The sequence below is a fragment of the Telmatherina bonti genome (genome assembly GCF_933228915.1).
Source record: "Telmatherina bonti genome assembly, chromosome: 14".
NCBI classification, from domain to species: domain Eukaryota; kingdom Metazoa; phylum Chordata; class Actinopteri; order Atheriniformes; family Telmatherinidae; genus Telmatherina; species Telmatherina bonti.
Window position 1 is genome coordinate 18,707,655 of NC_136612.1, and position 19,149 is coordinate 18,726,803.

The following is a 19,149-nucleotide window of genomic DNA, read 5'->3' on the forward strand; positions in this document are numbered from 1 at the left end:
GGACTCTAGGAGGAAGCCAGAGTTCCTGGAGAGAGCCCACACATGGACAGGAAAATCCACACAAAGACCCTGACTGTGGTATAAACCAGGAACCTTCTTACTATGACATGACAGTGCTCACCACCCCACTACCATGGACACATGATAAATGATAACAGCCGAAGGAAATGGGATCTAAAGCCAGCAAAGTCTGAAGTAGTCATCCTTAACACCTAAACATGGGAAAACAAGGTTACAGAAGGCCACAAAGAAGCACCATGGACCGTGGAGTAATCAATAATAAATCACTTATCTGAATTTGGCATGGAGATGATGTTGGAACTGCAGGTTTGGTGCAGGTCTACTTCAACATTTATAGGTGACTGCCTGAAGAAAAAAATCTACTTTTTATCATACTGTGTTGATTTTAGGCAAAGCACCAGGTGATACAGCAGTCATTACAGCGGTATGCTGACATTTTAACACTTTGCTCTTCCCTGTCATTTGAGAGGTTTGGTGATGCTGAGGTCATGCTTCAAGTTGAAAAAAGCATAAAGTCATGGAGTCCTCTACAGGACCAACATATCAGTACAAAGACATGACCAGCAAACAGTACTGAAAACAATCTGACTGAAAATATATGGTAGAAATGTAAAAGGGTTCATCCTGAGCTGATGAATAAACATCAAGAGTTGGAATGGGGTTTTTTTCTGTCTCGATGAACTGAAGATGTCAGAAACGCCAGAGCTGCCGTCACAACAAACTGTTTTTGTTCTATCTCCATTTTTCTTAAGGAGTGAAATGAAATAATTCTATTGTCTCTTTCCTCTTGATCAGAAAGAAATCGCCTTCTCCTCATATATCACTTACAAAGCCGCTACGAAATCCTCCCTGCAACACTGAATTAGATCAAGCGATTTTTCTTTTTAAAAGTAGGAACCCATTAATCTAAACTTTACTGTATTCACTCTCCATGTTGTCTAGACACTGAAATTGCCAAAACCACACATTTTAATTGTATAACCTGACATGGATATGCATGCATTTAATAGAAAGATTTGGGTCACACTTCTCCCTACATAATTGAAAGGTTATCAACAGTTAGAGTTTTGATTATATGTAAGCAATACAGGATGAATTCATTCCACTTGTTTACTGTAGTACTTTACATGTTTGTACATATGTGCTTAAAGAAACCTTGATAGGATCATTTGCAGGTGCTGATAGTGAAATATCTTCATACACAACACTGCGCTTACATACATCCTAAGTAATACCAACACTGAAAGAGACAAGATAAGCCTTTATACAGAGATGGAAAGTTTACAAACATACAGATTCCTTAACCATTTATAGGGCTCTCGATTAAATACCTTAAAATTAGAAATTTTAACCTAAAATTATCTTTCTGGTATGTACCAAGACCTCCATTCTGTTGTTACATTAACAAAAAATAAATAAATAAATAAAAAATAAAAAAAATTCATGCTGAATACGAAAGAATACAAAGTGATCAAAAATAGTCACTTGCCCCATAAAGGGTTAATTTATTAGAAGATTATAGAAGTGAGATTTAGAAGAAGCTTAGACCACATTTTGTGAGTTTTAGACTCATAAATCCTGTAAATCAGAAAGGTTTTACAAACTTTTTCTGGAAAATCTACAGCCATATTTCACATGATTATTTTTAAAAAGAATACACTGGGAACAAACACTGGGAAAAGGGGCGGGGGGGGGGTAATTTAGACAAGTTTATACAGACGTTTATGTTCCTACTTTCTGCTTAAGGATTGCACTGCAAAGGGTAAAGATCAGAGTTCAACTTTGTTGAGTAAGAACAGATATAACAAGGCTTTAAGAAAAAATACACAAAAAAATATTGTTGCATAAACACACCAGTAAAAAAGAAAAAAGTGAAACAATAAAACTATTGGCATAGAAAATCACCTTTTAAAATGAAGTTGTTCAAGAATGCGTCAAGCTTTTCTGATGACCAGAGTTAAATCACCTACACTGTACTAACGGATGCTGCCATTAGAGTAGTTGTTAGAAATAAAACAATAATAATAAACGAGTAATTTAAGCAATCAGAGGTGTAACTTACATATCATTAATAGACACAAAGAACCATTTTAGTTTTTAGAGGACTAAAAGCTGCAAAGTGCATTCAGGTTTGTCTTTAGTAAGAATATCGACTGATTCTCTCTTTGACAACCTAATAAAATAAGTAGATGCCAGTGAAACAGGTAACAGACTACGTTGGTGACATACTGGTAATATTCAGGTTCAGAACGACACATTATTTGCATACAAGACACAGAAAATATCGGCTTTTCTCAAAACCACCATTTGCAAATATACCATGACCATCAAAATTTGGCCGTACTTGACGTCAGTGTTACACTGTACATATAACATTCCTGCACGTCACTAATCCTCACACACAAATGGCAACGAACAAAGCAAATTATAAAAAATACATCATATATTTGCACTTATTACTGGGCTGGTCTGGATACTGAAAACATGATAACTGGAAAATGTCTGAATGACACGAGTGAAGATCACAGTAAATAATGTGCAGGCAGAAAATACACAGCTTTCCAGCGATGCATGGCTCCTGACGCTCAATCAGCTCTGGGTTTTTTTTCCTTGACTACTGAATTACACTGAAGTTGAAAACAGCTTGAGGCAGGAAGGTAACATCAGACTGGATGCCACAGAACAGTAATGTCTGCCAGTGTTTAAGAGGAGGTAGCGTTCATGCGATCCAGTCATGTCCAGCGGCATCTTTTCCTCTGACAGGCCTCAGGATCAGATGTGCAACCCTCAGAGTCACTCTCAGAAAAAGACGGTCCAGCCAAAGGAGGGCCGGGAATATGTGAGGATTGCTCAGCTCCATCTGAGGATTCTCCTGTGGCGCCACCATTTAGACTGAGCACCCAACCCAGTTTGTTGTGGAGCAGCTGACGCAGGCCTGGCGGCAGAGGCAACACATCCAGGGTGTCTATACAGTCTGGTACCAGCTGGCGAAGACGTGCACAGCAAAGGTACAGCAGTGAAGTGGGCACGGAGCAGGATCTGATCACCTTCATGCTGCTCTTGGCTGCTGTCGAGCAGGCCATTGGATAAAACCTCTTATTGTGTAGCTCTGTGGCTGCAACACCTAGACGAACGGATGTAAAAATGTTAAAAATGTCCAACAGAAAACCATTTCTCATGGATTAGAACAAAAGAAAAAAAAAAAAACATACTCACAGTTTTGGTCATTTTAACTACACAAAGCCTATTTATGTAACAGTTTTATAACAAATATGGGCTTGAAGTCTTTCAGCTCTTTAATATGGAAAAGGTTCCTCTTCTGTGGTTAAAATGGTGTTATAAACACAGAGATTGTACTGTATGCAGGGTGGTGCGGGACTCCTATCTACTTAAATTTCAACAATTTCTTCAAAATGAACAGATCATTTTCATTTATATGAACAGATAGCAACAACTTCCAAGTTTGCCTTCAAATCATTTATACTGTAACTTTGCTTCACAAGTAGTTGTGTGGTTGTCGTTTGTTTGTTTGTTTAAGAACTTTGGCGCCCTCTAGACATGGGTATGTGTTTTCTTCATCTCTGTCTTTATGTTAACATCTATTCTGTTTTGCTATTTAGTGATGAAGTGCTAACTATTTTTCATAAAATAAAAAAATGATCAATATAAAAAAAAACTTTATTTTAAAAATAAAACATCGCCCCATAAACATTAGAATTGCACATTATTTACATCTGTAAATATAAAAACTAAATCAATTTAAAAAGGATATTATATTATTAAAGTAGGAGACCAATTCCTGAACACTTCACTCTCTTTGTTGCATTTCAGCTACTACTAATGTCATTAGGGAACAAATCAAGGAGTCTGATGACTTTTGCATTTGGCTTTGCATTTCACTAGCTTCCACGTAAACTTACTTTGATGTAATGTAAACGTTCCTGTCAGTTCTGTTCAGTGGCCCAGGTGCTTTCTGATCAAATGTTTAAGGAAATTTTCAAGATATTTTCATTCCATTTTATGGTAACACTATATAGCTGCATTCCCCTACCTTTATTTTAATTCATCACATTTATAGTCTCTACTCTTTTCTGGACTACCTCCACCATTCACACTTTGCAATCCACACCATCTAATCCAGTCTCTCTGTCAGCTGATTGAAATCATATGAATTAAGCAAAGCTTAAATGAAAAATATTTTGCATCAGTGCGATGTAATTAGTCTGGTCTTTAATCAACAGTGGACTTTGTACGAACCTATGCACTTTCGATTTTTGAAAAAAGTCAGTGTGCCGTGCCATGTGTCCAAATGTACTCCAATGATAGATCCTTGTCCAAACCGGGAGGAGAAGTTAATCTTGTCACCTTTATGGTGCAACAAGCCTAAACAAATAAACAAACAAAAACACAATTAATGATAAATCCATTTTCAGCAGCCACTCGTATATCATCACACCTCCTGTGAGTCTTACCTGTATAAGAAAGACCCCAACTGTCTGCATCTTTTCCCAGCAGGCTGCAGAACGCATGCCTATATTTGTCTAAATTGACATCAGATGTTCCAATACCAACCATCTGTTGAGAAATAAATAGTCACTTAGGCGCAAATAAACTTTTGCAAAGCCGGATTTCTGTAAAGAAGTTCAAAAAAGGAGTTTACCATGTCTGTTCCATACACTGGAGATGTCATCTTGATTTCCCAGAAGTGCTGGCCTTCAGCCAGCTCTCTCGAGCCCCGGATCGCTGCTGTACCACAGCTATACTCTGAGTGAAAGTTCACTTTACGATTGTCGCAGCTCAGTAATGTTGCTGTTGATCGGCTGCTGGCATCCCAAACCCAGTCAAACTCTAAGACATCAGAGATCATGGGTTGAAGACAAATGACATAAGATTTCAAATGTCATTGTGAACAGGTATTTCGGTGAATACCGACAAGTACAAAACAATATTATAGCTATTTATGATAGAATTTTACAGCAAAAACTAAAAATAAAAAATAAGATAGAGAGCGACAGGCCTATAAATAATGACATAATTAGTTCTTATTTTAGTTATCTCTTGAAATACAGTCGTTGTATTACAAGAGACCTTGGTCATCCTCTCCACAGTGGCAATCTTTGACTTGGTGAAAACCTCGGAGACGAGGGTTGTAGTTAGTCTCTGCCTGGGAATCACAACCACAGTAGGATTCTCCTGTGACAGGCACTGCACTGGGGACGGGAGGAATCATCACTGTTGAAAAGTCTGCCTCTGAGTCGGAATCACTGTACTTTGTGGCAAAAAGATTCAGAAAGACAGAAAATTAAATGTCAGCAAAATTGTTTATAGAAGACAGTAAATATTTTATATCAGCATGTAAAGGCACAAACTGGGCATTGCTTTTGAAATATAGATGTACGCATCTCTGGTCTCTGGAGCTAAAAAACTGAGGTCAGACACTGCAGGGCTTTACATGAACCTGTGCAATGTGAATAACCTAAATCGAACTTGTCTCTGTATTGCAGTCATCCTTTTCTTTGCACAGCCCATGAAGTCTTGCCTCTGAGTGGCTAGTGTTGGAGAAACTTGTGATTTTCAAAATAAATCAAATGGTTCAAGGTTGAGTGAAAATGTCAGGCTTTAATCCATGCAGAAACAGACTGGGGGCAAAATGCGACAAATGTTCATTTCAGACCCTGATGACACATTCTATCTCCTGTATCATATGTACAAAAATGTATATTTCCACTGATGCTTCATACCTCTTCATGGGATGTATGCTTACCTCTAGGCGTTCATAACCCCAGTCTTCAGTTTCAGAAGCCAACACAAGAGCCCGGGCATCAGCATCCCGGCGAATCCCACCCCAAACATATCGCCATGCACGGCTGTTCCTGCTTCTCCTGGACATGGCAGCAACAGAGTGTCACAGGTAGAATAGCTTGCCACTGAGTCACGTTTTAGTCCAGATGTTTAAAGAACAGCATTAGTCCAAATGCTGAAAAAAAACAGGACAGGATGATTATCTAAAAATCTAAGATGACAGTGTCACATAACCAGTTTCCATTTTAATCACTGCTTTTTATGTACAAAACTGGAGCCCATAAACGCCATTATAGCACAAACTTTTGTGCTTTGTTTAGTTTTTTGCTTTTCTAACAATATGTTTACTTTGTTATTTGTTACTAAGGAATACTGTAATGTAAGCATATTTGTCTGCACTAACATAATAAACATGCTTTGATCAGAGGTATGTATATATATATATATATATATATATATATATATATATATATATATATATATATATATATATATATATATATTTGTGTGTGTGTGTGTGTGTGTGAGATAAAAAGCACAATATCTTGATAAGCAAATTTTATAAGAACAACATAGCTGAAGGCAAAACAGAAAACACATTTTACAAGAGTTCACAAACAAGCAAACATATGGGGGAAAAAAAAAACAAACATTACGTGTGACGAAACAGAAATTAGTCGTCGGTAAGAGAAGCTGAGAAACATGTAGTTACTTTGTGAAATTGAGTTTTGTATTACAAAATGTTGTCTTAACTTTATCTCGAGTAAAGTTTTCCAACATGTAAATGTATTTCTACCAAACAACCACAACACTGCACACATTTCTATTTTTAAAGAAATGTTATTTGATCCCACATCCTCAATGCTGCGATTTGAAGGATCATCACAAAAACATCGTCCCTACCATATCACGTAATCCTGCCTGATTAACTGTAGACTCATAACTAATCACAAATCGCTTAAATAAGCTGAAAATGAACATCTAATGCATTGTTTTCTTTCTAACTATCTTTAGTTAGGCACACAGCCTGGTTTACGCGAAGCTAACGCTAGCTAACTCCGAGGATTCAGTCCGCTGAACCCCTCATGCATTAAAATTTAAGGAAGCTAAAACGAAGCTCAGACATTTATATTTAAGTCGGTGCATTGTAGTTATTGTATATTCCAATAATCATAGTTTGGTGCATTAAGGTTTTATTAGACAATCAGTTGACAGGACCTAGCGGGTTACGCTAGCGTAGAGTAGCTAGCTGTTGTTAGCTGTTTGCTGCGATCAACCAAAAGACTCGCGTCAACCTTACCTGTATGTTGTTAAAAAGCTGCATCACATAAAACCGATAACACGAACAAAATGTTGTTCCTTTACTTAGTGTATTACTAAACAATTAAGACACTATTACTGAATAAGTAAGCCGCCTCCTTCCCTTTTTCCATGACCTACTTCCTATGAGTGTGACCGTAAACAATAACAGCCAACTCAGAGGAAGCTCGCGGCACATCACGCTCCTTCACAGGAAGTTTCCAGGGATGTTATTAAATTCACTCAACCTATATATACAATCAATACGTGTGTGTGTGTGTATATATATATATATATATATATATATATATATATATATATATATATATATATATATATATATATATATATATATATATATATATATACATATATATATATATATACATATACATACATAAATGACAAGTTCAACTATAAAAATAAACGCAGCAAAAAATAAGTGGCTATCATTCTAGTGGAAAATAAATCGTGTATTTAAATTATAATATTGTCATTACAAATTAATATTCTTTCCTGCATGCAGATGGTAAAGGAAATTACAGATACAGCCATGTTTGTCTCCAAAACTAAAAACATCTTTTAAAACACATATTAAACCAAATGTTATGGCTTAATAAACCAAGTCGAGATTATATTAGTTGGTCTAAAAAATCCTAAACGTAAAATTAATATGATTAAGGGGGGATAAAAAGCATCGAGCACAACTGAGAATTTCTGTGGAGTATACAGTATTTTACCTCTATGCAATGACACATATTTGTTTGATAATGATACTTAGGATATATTAGAAGTTATTGTTATTTTAATGTATTCTAAAAAATATTTATAAAAATAATATGTAATTATGATTGTATTATGTAAATTTTCGATTAAATTTAACTGTATCATTTTCTTTTCTTGTTCATTGCAAAGGTAAACTTGCGTAATTACATTAGATTTAATTATATCATGTATTTAATTATTCTCCAGTGAGTGGAAACGTATTGTATGACTCACTAACACCCACTGAAGTTTTTTATTTAAAAAAAAACCAAAAAAAAAAAAAAAAACCACCATCCTCATTCATGAATATGCAAGAAAAAAGCTTGTTTATAGGTGTCCACTATATAGCCACTATACATGAAAGGGTTGAATTAACTTTTGCTTCATCAATTTGTGAGCACAAAAGTTACATTTGCAACTTAGATTCTGTGTAGTATTTGTAAATGGAAGGACGTGGGTTTGAAAGGACTTTGTCCACCATCATTATTACAAGATAAATATGAGACAAGCAAAAGGGCAGATTGTTCAAATTATTCTCTGCAACCATAAGGCTTCAACAAGTCATACAAAACATGACTATCTGAAAAACCTGAAACTGTTAACTACTACAAAAATGCTTCAGAAACCTTAACAATTTTCTTAAAAAAAACAAAAAACAAAAACAAACAAACAAACAAACAAAAAAACTTTTTCCTCAACATCATTTCATCTTACTGTCTGTGCAAGCAGGTATGCAATCAGTAGGCACTTATACATGTCACCTGACCGAGTTATTATACTCACATTGTTTATTATTATGATTCTTATTCTTATGCTTCTTCTTCATAATAATAATAATAATAATAATAATAATTCATTCATTTTCCGAACCGCTTATTCCAATTCAGGGTCGCGTGGAAGCTGGAGCCTATCCCAGCTGGCTTTGGGCGACAGGCAGGGTACACCCTGGACAGCTCGCCAGTCCATCGCAGGGCCACACACAGAGAGACGAACAACCACACTCACGCTCACACTCACTCCTAGGGGCAATTTAGAGTGACCAATTAACCTATCATGCATGTCTTTGGATGGTGGGAGGAAGCCGGAGTACCCGGAGAGAACCCACGCATACACGGGGAGAACATGCAAACTCCACACAGAAAGGCCACTGACCAAACCAGCGACCTTCTTGCTGTGAGGCCACAGTGCTAACCACTATACCACCGTGCAGCCCATTAATAATAATAATAATAATAATAATAATAATAATAATAATAATAATAATAATAATAATAATAATAATAATAATAATAATAATAATAATAATTGTAGTAGAAGTAGTAGTAGTAATAGTAATGTTGCGTTTGGCAGGGATATTTCTTTATTTAATAACGTTTTCAAGCTATTTCATAATATTAAATAATACCTTTTCTGCGGAACCAAAGTACACTAGCAATTCACACGGAATCATTTTTGTTCGGACCAGCTGAGCGGAAGTTGTGTGCCTTGCTTGATACTCGCCGAGGTCAAGTGACAGTACGTCTCTCCAGGTACATTTAGGCATTTTAAACAATATATTTTTTTATAATAATTTGTCCATATTTTTTTTATTTATTTATTTATTTATTTTTTACAATTGCACACTACTTCTTTAAGGTACGCTAGTAGTTTTCGATTCTTTTTAACATATTTATTTTTGCACTTAGGTGCACAAATGGAAAATGGAGTTGTATTCTTCTTGTTACTGTCTTCACGTGTTTAAATCACTTTTATATTAAGCAAGTGAGCTTATGTAAGTACTTTTTTTTTCCATTAATAGTATCACAGGCCTCAGTTTCTGTAGTACATCACGCAGTCATGGCGAAGAAAAAGAGGCTGCGACTGATCGCCGAAATGGCTCGGAAGATCCGGGTTTACAGAGAGCTAAAGTCACGGCCACGGGAATCCCAGAAGTACGCCTTGGATTATGAAACGATGAAACGGCCTCTTACTGGGAAGATGTTGCCTGTGTTGGCCTGGCAGGATGTCCGCAGGGAGAGCCGCCTCTTCTCTCTTCTGGCGGGGATGAGAATGTTTGGAGTAGGTCGTATGTTCACCAGAAAATCCTGGTTGGAAGACCACACAGAGCCCAGCTACTGGCAGATCACCAAGGTGAAGGTGGACTACACAGCCCAGGTGAGAGCAGGGATCTTTCTTTTGTTACTGGCTGTAGTAATAAGTCTCTACTGCTCACATACACTTGCTGCTATTTTTTTCTCACACTGGTGAAATCTCAGTGTGTGGGTATTTCCGTTCTCTGGTGAATATGTGCTAATCCTGATTTATCACTGCTCCAGACATTGGGTCAAGAGTGCAAACAAGTGAAAATCATGTTTGTATTGAGTAAGATATTCCCTGTAACTAAAATACATGTTTCTTATTGTTTGCTAGAACATGGATCATGGCAAAGCATGGGGAGTCCTCACCTATAAAGGTAAGATTAGATGCTGTTGATTTAATTTAAAACCAGAGTTCAACAGTTATTTTGTGTTAATCTTATTTATCTGTTGTTATCTTCGTTTAACAATGGGAACTTTTTCACGTGGAAACAACAATAGCAACCAAAGTAATATTAGTTTTAAGAAAATGAAAGCAGTATTTTTAAACTTTAAAATACAATAAATTATATGTCCTTTTGGCTAAGAAGAAACAAAAAAATTATTAAATGAAATTTCTTAGTTTAGTTTTTGTAATTTATATTTAGTTTCTTGAGAATTATAGCACTTCACAAGCTGCTGCTGCTGAAGAGTTGTTCATGCAATATTTGTGATTTCTGTGTATAGTTCTCAGATTAATTTACCCTTTGTGCTCAAAACAGTGTTCTGCATGCCAGCATTTCAGTGAATTTTTTCACTCATACTCATTCAGACATTTAAGTTGTATTGATTGAGAAATAGAAAGTATGTATTATGTATGAAAATAAACTAAATGATTTTATTTTAAAAACTAATTTTACTTGACAGGAAAACAAGAGAGTGAAGTGAAGGAGGTGGACAAAGTGATGTACCATGACTGGCGCCTAATTCCTAAACATACAGAGCAGCTGTTCAAGGACTTCACACCACTTCCTGAGCCACCAGTGCGCTACGTCCCCTACCCTCCCCTGCTTCGTGCTATGATGCTGGCCCAACACAGTAAAGCAGGACGCAACACAGTAGCAGAGGAGCCGGCCTTGCCACTAAAGAGGGATGTGCTACTCAGCAAAGACTATTTCCGCAATCAGGAACAAGAGCGTCAGAGTCAAGAAGGGACAGCAGTTTGAAAATGATGTGCTTCTCATCTTCAAGGGAAACACTCTTTGAGCATATATTTGATATATACACGTATATGTGTGTTTATCTGAGTGATATGTGCTAAATATTAAATTTGAGATAAAACATGGATCATTCATGTGTCACTTAGAAAAGAAAGGACACACTATCATTGAGTTTGACAAATGCTCGATCTCCTGTCGACAGTGTGCAAATAGATAGAGATAGAATTATAGAAGTATTTCGATCAGGAGGAGAGGAGTTTCCCTTCTGCAACAAACTTATTAGTAGACTTGTGCATATTTTGATGTCAAGCTCTGCACAAGTCTGCTAATAGTGTCTGGTGTGTGTTAGATGTGCTACAATGGGGCAACTCCCAAACTCCCAACACTTGCAGGACTGCAGCTCTCAAGGAGCGGAGTTGCCCACAGATTTGAATATTCAAAGTTCGTATATGATACTCAGTAACAGAAGGTTAACCTACTTAGAAGGAGTAGGCTAAAGCAAGATGTGCACCTGTATATAGATGTTCAATCAATACATTCTGATACAGTATAATACAATGTTACAGTGGTGATGAAAGATTTCATATGTATGTATGCAATAAATGCACACAAATCATGCATTGTGTTGTACCTCCTGGCATACTGTGAAGTTATATCCCAAACCTCTATCTTACAACATTCAGACTGGACAACTTTAAGACTCCTTAGTAATACTTGTAAGACAGTCCTTTTTAAAAATAATTTAAAAAAGTCACTCAATTGAAAGCATCAGTAATTATATTAATCATCATTTATTATGGTCTTGAAGTTAGCTTTTTCTTTTGTTTTAAGCTAACCCTCTAAAAAAATAATGGGAGACCATTTGGTATCAGCATTATAGTTTGTAAGACCTTTTCTTTTAATTTTCCAGATAGATTGATGGCATCTTCACAATTCCAGGATTACAAAAAAACCCAAACAAACATTGATACCAAATATGTGGGTATTGATAATTAGGAAAAGGGTGAATTATCTATGAAAATTTAAAAAAAAAAAATTAATCATTTTTCTATCCTAATGTCAAATAATTGTCAGTTATAAAGTTGATTACATTTTTCTTACCTGTGTTGTCCCTAAATGAAGTCTGTTTTTCCTTCATTCTGAAACAACTACTGCATTGTATTAGCCCAATTCCTTTCCTTTCATTTTTCCTAGCCAGATTTCCCTTTTTTGGTGAATGACGTGTGTCGTGTCTTCTTCCCCCCCCCCCCCCCCCCCCCCCCCCCCCTTGCCTTTTGCTCCTTCGGCTATAGGAGAACTTTAAATAATACATTTCGTCCTTCTCCAGGTTGGAAAGATGGGCTATTAGTACACCAGCTGTACAGGTATGAACTTAACCATTTGGCACATTTCTGAGTGGGATATGGATCTCAGAGAACGTCAATCTTTATTGTAAAAAAAAAAAAAAAAAATCTGCTAAGGGTTTTTTCAAGGTGTTCTAAAAATACACAAACACACATTTTCACACACTCACACCAAAAGAAATAAAAACATAAATACAACATAAAAACAGTTTGTGGCCGTTCCTAAGCAACGTGCGCCACGCGTGCGTACGTCTCCCTCCTTCAGCCATATGTCCTGCATACTGCAGTCTGCACAGCAGTGTGCTCCTTCTACTAACGACAATGATTTGCTTGATTCTGACTATTTTTGCTCACATCTTTAAGTCAGGTTGGTGTTTGTTGTTTGTTTTAAACGTCTTCTGACATGATCTGACCCTCAGGGAGATTTCTTCCGAATAATTTTTATCAGTTTTCCAGGAGATGCCGGGTAGACGCCTTACCACTTAGCTAAAGCGCAGACATCATTTAAAGTGGTACAGTGATGCTATGAAGCTCTAATGGAAACATTGAGTCTCTTTGTTGTGGACAATGACGAATAACACCAGACTGTCTATGCTTTGTTAACATAAGTATTAAGATAACAATAACTAACTACAAATAGCTCGTTAACTAATCTCTGTTTACAGGGTCTAGCTTTCTAACCGCACGGACTGCTGTCCTTGTGTGAACTTTAGACATGTTTTAATGGTATTGTGGTGCAATGAAGCTTTCTAAATGTTAATAGAAACATAGTAGCTGCGTGGTTGGGAAGTTTGACTAACGACTAACTCCCGCGCTCTGTTCACGTTTTAGTTACCGTAACAGCGTAACTGCAGTTAGCTAGTTACCTAATCTCTACTTATAGCGGCTAGTGTTCAAAACTAGCCCATGTGCGCTACTCATTGTAATAAAGTTGATTCATCATCCTATTAATAGCTCGTATTTTAGAGAGGCTGCCATTGGTTATATTCGGGCTCGTGCACAGACAGTGAGCGCTGATTGGCTGCGCCGCCAGAAGCACGAGCGTCGTGACGGTTCTTGACGGGGTAACACATCTCGACGCAACAGAATCGCCGCAATGAGGCCGAAAAAAAGATCTCAAGGAGATCTGCAGGAGTTGGAAGATTCTGCGTACAAACACGCGCGGATCGATGAATCTGGTGAGATTCATCATTTCCCAACTAATCAAATTATTCGTGCAGCTTTCTTAAAACTGTGTGGCGTTTTCTATGCGTCTTCACAGGGTGGCAAGATTGCAGACACTTAAGCTGCAAGATAATTATTAGGCACTTGCCCTACTAATGTCTTTTTTATAGACTATCCTATTGTCGACTTATAGCAGCCCTCTTGCGTTTTTATTCAATGCTTGTGGTTTCACCCAGTTTTCAGTTTTTATACATTTGAACTCTGGGGATACATGAGAAAAATATTACATGATTTAATAAAAAAGAATTGTATGCTTTAACAAAACAAAATATTATGACTGGCTTTCTGTAAAGGGGGTCAGGATAATCAAATCATAGACGAGAATGACAATTTAAATAATGATACTCATTCAAAATCCAGGAGGAATGAAGTTAAATATCTAACATGGAATAGAAAGTGGATGTTTAAACTAACACAGTGATCATGACTTACCCACAATGTGTTTTGATGTGTGTGTGTGCATGCTGCTCAAAGCTATCCATTTTCAAAGTTAAAAGCTCATTGTGGAATTGCTTTTTATATTCTAGGATGGACTGGAGTGAATGAGCGAACCTTTATTGCTGTTAAACCGGATGGCGTGCAGCGGAAATTGGTGGGAGAAATTGTCCGTCGTTTTGAGAAGAAAGGCTTCAAACTTGTGGGGCTAAAACTTATGCAGGTATATCTGGTACACATCTAAAATCTATTCTGGAGTCTCAGTGATCCAAATACATAATAAATTGATGACATCATCTAACATATTGTGTTCCAGGCATCTGAGGATCTACTTAGTGAACACTATTGTGCCCTGAGTGGTAAGCCTTTCTTCAGCAGACTGATGTCCTACATGCGCTCTGGACCAGTTGTTGCAATGGTGAGCCATGCTGCCCACATGTCCTCAATATCCAAAAGCATCAGTAACACATAGGGCTTTTAAATTTTTAGTACAGTTTTTGCAATATTTAGTATATATATAATTACAGCTCACTTCTTGTTCTTCTCAGTTGATGTTAAGCTCATTTGCACATTAAATTATCAGATATGCATGTAGACCCATAAATTACTGTGTTTGTCTAGGTGTGGCAGGGTATGGACGTGGTAAAGACGGCACGCAAGATGCTGGGAGAAACCAACCCTGCAGAATCACTGCCGGGAACCATCCGTGGAGATTTCTGTGTGGAAGTGGGAAAGTAAGAGCTGACAAGGGTTTCTCATTACCGTGCAAGACTTAAAACAAAATCCAAGTTTAATGAGCAGAAAAATGTTTTGAGAACAGTTTCATTGTTATTTCTAGTCATGATCCATGAAAGAGTTTTTCTGTGGTTGGAGCAAAAGCTGTTCCACTGCATACACATACCATCCAAAGGTCCCAGATCAAAAACAACCAAAAATAAAAGATGGAAATCGGGAATTTCTTTGCAGAGATATACACCAGCACACACACTAGTAATAAGCTATACAACAGAATTATGTGTGATTGCTTAAAAAAAAAAAAAAAAAAAAAACACACTTTACTGAATATTAGAATGTAAGAATCATGTTATAATTACAGAGGATGTTTGGGTTTACTTTGTTCCAGTTTAACAATTTTAGTTTATTGTACATAACTGGCCAAGAAGTTTAACTTTAAGACGTTGATACATGTTTCTTTTAAGCAATCTCTGGAGTTTGGTTTAGTCTTACATCTCTAACATTTATGCCGTCTATACGTTACAGAAATGTGATCCACGGCAGCGACTCTGTGGAGAGCGCCCAGAAGGAGATCTCTCTGTGGTTTCGTCAGAATGAGCTCCACCGCTGGGAGAGCAGCAACCTTCAGTGGATCTACTGATATGTTCACACCATCCTGTGTGTAAACTAGTGGTACTAAATGGGTGTTGTTACAAGAAGGGCATCATCATACCTCAGACAAATGTTTTTCTGGCTTTAGTAGTATGTTGGTACATCATACTACTGTTACGTCATCTCTGCCTTTCTGCATTTCTCTGTTTACATTTTTGTCTGAATTATGGTGAGACTACCTTAACAAAAAAGAAAACGTGCACTAAGGGAGCAATAACTTCTGTTTTTAAGCAATAAGTTTGACAGCTGAAATAAATTGAGGATCAATTCTGCTCATCCCAACATGAGACATTTGGAAAAGGCTGATTTAAATCTACTGTTAACTATTTTTAAAAGGCAAAAGCATTTTGATGTGGATTTGATAATAAGGTATCAAATTTTCCATAAATGTATTTAAACTGTCAGAAAAAAAAAAGTTTTACAAAATGGCTGTTTCTGTTTTCAGATTTTTGCACTTCAAGAAAACATATTTTTTCCTGGTTTTTGAACACTAGCTGTTCTTGTTGAATGACATTTTCTTTCTTGTATCATTCATTTTAAAATCTGCAGGATTGTAGAAAGAGATCTTATGGAAGTACTTGAATGTAACATTTCCAGCTTTCAGAGCAACTAGCTTTTAGTGCGATTTTGTAACTTCATGCAACAGTCACAGCAGTCTGTGTTTCCACTTTGTTAAACTACAATAAATGTCGCTTGCTAAAATCTTAACTTTTACTAAAACCTGGGCAGGGGAGTTGTAATCATGCATTTATCAATTGCTATGATGTCATGTATCTGAATTTTCCATAATTAAATCTTGACTTTTTAAAATATTTACTTGTGTGTCGTTGGTAAGAAAAACAAACTACTACCCGTTCAACTTGTTTGCTTTAAGCACACAAATATGTTTAATATTTAATTCACACAGATAGAGATCAATGCACAAATTTCCATATTGAACAAAGAGGATGAGCTTCAGTGCATCTGGAGATTTACAGTGATCCCTGTACATATCATAACATGCCACCGTTCACTTGCTCCACATGGAAACGCCCCATCAGCAGCCAGTCAGAATTAAATGAGTGCATTACTGATGTATCGTCACATTAAACTCAACCACTTTGAAGGGATTTGGACTCCAATCAGGTTATTGCAAGTGCACCACGTATTTCCTTGTGTTTCTAATCCCACACTGCAGCAAAACACCCTGAATCGGAACATCTTAACTAGATATGACTGAGAGCTGTGATGCAACAGCTGCAACTGTGATGCCCAACATCCGTATTGGATCATTCTGACATCTTATTTTGTCCATAACTGCTCATCTTCACTTATCCTCCACATTTTAACAGTCAGACATGTTTACCTTTAACACCAGTTGTAAAGGTAAACCAAGGCTTCGGGATACTGTTTACTTTTGTCAGAGATTATGTTGATCCATGAACCAGTAACATTTTTGTCCACTAATGTTACCAATGGTTTTTAATCAACTTGTTGATAAAAACTTAGTTTCTGGTGGGAATGCAAGTCAGTGTCTTCATTCACTTTGCCATATCAGATGCTTGTTTTTCTTTTGGTACTTGTTGGGGGTCTTGGTTTTGCTTTGAAATGAACTGGAGTTTTCACAGATGACAAATTAAATGGAAGAGGATTAGGAACATCTCTGGGGCCAATGCAGGGCAGCTGAGGTAAATATAGGGGTGTACAAGGTGAGTATGAGATCGATGCAGAGGAGGGAGGTAGTTATGAGGCTGGGTTACAAGGCTCATGATAGTTACAATGCCCTGTGTGGGACAAACAGGATGGCAGGCAGATAACTAGGTCAAAGGAGGTACTTACAAGGCATCAGAGTAACAAGGTGAAGGGGCAGGAGGGGATATCATAGTTACAAGGAGCAATGCACAGTTCGGTGGGTTGGAATTTTTCTTCAGAGCCAAAGGGAAACTTTTACATGACCGGGCATAATTACAAGGTTTGGGTGCCTAGAAGCTTCTGAGGAGGAGGATGAGACTGAATAACCAGATCTCGGAGTCACTCAGGTATGTAAGACACCTGCCAGACAATGATGTGGCTTCGCTCAGCTTTGCTCAAAGCAGGTTTCATCTGTGAAGCTCCACCATTCTCTCCTTCCTCTGTCTCATCATCCTCTCCATCACCTGAGAAAAAAAACAGATGGTAGAGCTGAACTATTTTATTTCCACAATATAAAGTCGACAATATCGATTTTGTTTAATAAATAAAAAGGATGTTACTCTGTTCATGCTAACATTAAATGATACAGCAGCATACTGAAAAGGGATTGCCATCTCTTCCTGGTTCAGCTGTTTGTTGTGTCACAAAGCTTCACATAATTCACGTTTGTGGCTTCTGCTTCATGGATGTGTGATTGCTCACCAATGCGGAAGTCAATGTAGCCCTCGCCTCCGCTCAGCACCAACACGTTGTGAACGCTTTGCGCCTCGGTCTCTGTGGGCGCGGAGGAGCCCTGCCCTTCTGATGGACTGTCCAGAACACTGCCATTTAGGGTGGCCAGAACATTGCCTGTTGCATGCACACACACACACACACACACACACACACATAAAACAGAAGATATGGAAAAATACAACTTCAGATAACCTACTTACAAATTTTCATTTAAATGCACATGAAGACCTAAACTGAGTTCCTTTTTGTTGAAGCAGATCTAAAGATGATGTAATGTATCCTGAGTATGAAACAGAGGGTTATTTGGGTATTGCTTAGAGATATTCTTAGCAATAGCAAACTGAACTTTATTGTTATGTAAAGAAGCAAACCCATGTTTACTGAAAACAGTGTCAAAATAGAGTATTATTACAGAATTATTGATTTTATTGTCAAATGAAAGAAACCTTGACCACGATTATGTACAGAAATGAAACAAAACTAATAAAGAGGTTTGAAAAATGTTTAATTTAGCTCCAAAGCTCTAAAAACAAACAAGTGGTCTTTGCTTTGGGCTTACCTGGTACAGAGACAAAGAACTTCACAGCATCACGGTGTCCATGGAAACAGAGCTGGGCTTGTGCCATTGAGCAGTAAGGGATGAAGCTGCCGCTGCTCTTCTCAGAGCCGTCATCACTGTACACGTGGATGATCCCACCAGAGGACGTAGGAGACACTTTATTGGCTGATGGAGAATACACATATTGGTGAGAAACCAATCAGAAATCTTCACAAGCAAACCATTTCTTGGCAGCATCATAAACATAAATACTCAAAACAAATATGCTTTTTAAAAATTATTCTAACAAAACAACTGCTTAATAAGACTCTCTTGCATGCAATGAATTTCCTACAAATATGACCAAAATAATTCACAATGACAGATTTCGTGCAAAGCATCTGGAGTAAAACTCCTCACCGATAAAGCAAGAGACACAGAGACCACACAGAATACTTTCTGTGTTCTTCAGAAAATATTCTCATTTAGAAAAGCGCAAATTAAGTGAATATGTGCACCTGAATCACAGCATAATAAACAGTAGAAGCATGCACTAGAGCGCACTTCTGCAGACATCACTGTCTTAAGGGGGTCCAGAAAGGTTTGACTGGGTGAGAACAGTTAGATCACAACAGCAGGAGGTTTTGGAGCGCTCC

General features: G+C 37.3%; 4 protein-coding genes across 6 annotated transcripts in view; 2 read left to right on the forward strand and 2 right to left on the reverse strand.

Moving 5' to 3' along the window:
* Positions 1 to 1,472: 1,472 nt before the first annotated feature.
* Positions 1,473 to 7,264, reverse strand: spsb3a (splA/ryanodine receptor domain and SOCS box containing 3a). Its single transcript, XM_079252885.1, has 7 exons — positions 7,124 to 7,264; positions 5,786 to 5,998; positions 5,110 to 5,290; positions 4,682 to 4,869; positions 4,494 to 4,596; positions 4,279 to 4,404; positions 1,473 to 3,145 (listed from the first exon to the last, which is right to left on the reverse strand). The coding sequence occupies exons 2-7, from the start codon at positions 5,909 to 5,911 to the stop codon at positions 2,754 to 2,756; spliced, it is 1,116 nt and encodes a 371-aa protein (XP_079109011.1). The 5' UTR covers positions 5,912 to 5,998; positions 7,124 to 7,264; the 3' UTR covers positions 1,473 to 2,753.
* A 2,082-nt stretch (positions 7,265 to 9,346) lies between these two features.
* On the forward strand, positions 9,347 to 11,791 carry mrps34 (mitochondrial ribosomal protein S34). 2 transcript variants are annotated; one of them, XM_079252936.1, is made up of 4 exons: positions 9,347 to 9,416; positions 9,686 to 10,041; positions 10,297 to 10,339; positions 10,869 to 11,791. In XM_079252936.1, exons 2-4 carry the CDS (start codon positions 9,724 to 9,726, stop codon positions 11,165 to 11,167), a joined length of 660 nt encoding a protein of 219 aa, XP_079109062.1. In that variant the 5' UTR covers positions 9,347 to 9,416; positions 9,686 to 9,723; the 3' UTR covers positions 11,168 to 11,791. The 2 variants fall into 2 exon arrangements, with proteins under 2 accessions (XP_079109062.1, XP_079109063.1); XM_079252937.1 differs by having other exon boundaries at positions 9,381 to 9,522.
* A 1,779-nt stretch (positions 11,792 to 13,570) lies between these two features.
* On the forward strand, positions 13,571 to 16,156 carry nme3 (NME/NM23 nucleoside diphosphate kinase 3). The gene is made up of 5 exons (XM_079252437.1): positions 13,571 to 13,682; positions 14,256 to 14,386; positions 14,480 to 14,581; positions 14,785 to 14,897; positions 15,424 to 16,156. Exons 1-5 carry the CDS (start codon positions 13,601 to 13,603, stop codon positions 15,536 to 15,538), a joined length of 543 nt encoding a protein of 180 aa, XP_079108563.1. The 5' UTR covers positions 13,571 to 13,600; the 3' UTR covers positions 15,539 to 16,156.
* A 1,152-nt stretch (positions 16,157 to 17,308) lies between these two features.
* Positions 17,309 to 19,149, reverse strand: part of mapk8ip3 (mitogen-activated protein kinase 8 interacting protein 3) — a 28,038-nt gene continuing 26,197 nt past the window's right edge. For both annotated transcript variants that reach the window (XM_079253339.1, XM_079253338.1), the window contains exons 30-32: positions 18,515 to 18,679; positions 17,923 to 18,069; positions 17,309 to 17,684 (exon numbers count right to left, since the gene is read on the reverse strand). In XM_079253339.1, the coding sequence (XP_079109465.1) occupies positions 17,560 to 17,684; positions 17,923 to 18,069; positions 18,515 to 18,679 (437 nt within the window). In that variant the 3' untranslated portion in view covers positions 17,309 to 17,559. The remainder of the gene's footprint in view (positions 17,685 to 17,922; positions 18,070 to 18,514; positions 18,680 to 19,149) is intronic.

Coding starts and splice junctions, on each gene's coding strand:
- spsb3a (XM_079252885.1), bottom strand. CDS start 5,911: ATGTCCAGGAGAAGCAGGAACAGCCGTGCATGGCGATATGTTTGGGGT. Junction 4,870..5,109: donor CTGTGGAGAGGATGACCAAG/GTCTCTTGTAAT, acceptor CTGATGTCTTAG/AGTTTGACTGGGTTTGGGAT. Junction 4,405..4,493: donor TTGGGGTCTTTCTTATACAG/GTAAGACTCACA, acceptor TTATTTGTTTAG/GCTTGTTGCACCATAAAGGT.
- mrps34 (XM_079252936.1), top strand. CDS start 9,724: ATGGCGAAGAAAAAGAGGCTGCGACTGATCGCCGAAATGGCTCGGAAG. Junction 10,042..10,296: donor AGGTGGACTACACAGCCCAG/GTGAGAGCAGGG, acceptor ATTGTTTGCTAG/AACATGGATCATGGCAAAGC. Junction 10,340..10,868: donor GGGAGTCCTCACCTATAAAG/GTAAGATTAGAT, acceptor TTTACTTGACAG/GAAAACAAGAGAGTGAAGTG.
- nme3 (XM_079252437.1), top strand. CDS start 13,601: ATGAGGCCGAAAAAAAGATCTCAAGGAGATCTGCAGGAGTTGGAAGAT. Junction 13,683..14,255: donor CGCGCGGATCGATGAATCTG/GTGAGATTCATC, acceptor TTTATATTCTAG/GATGGACTGGAGTGAATGAG. Junction 14,898..15,423: donor TTCTGTGTGGAAGTGGGAAA/GTAAGAGCTGAC, acceptor TATACGTTACAG/AAATGTGATCCACGGCAGCG.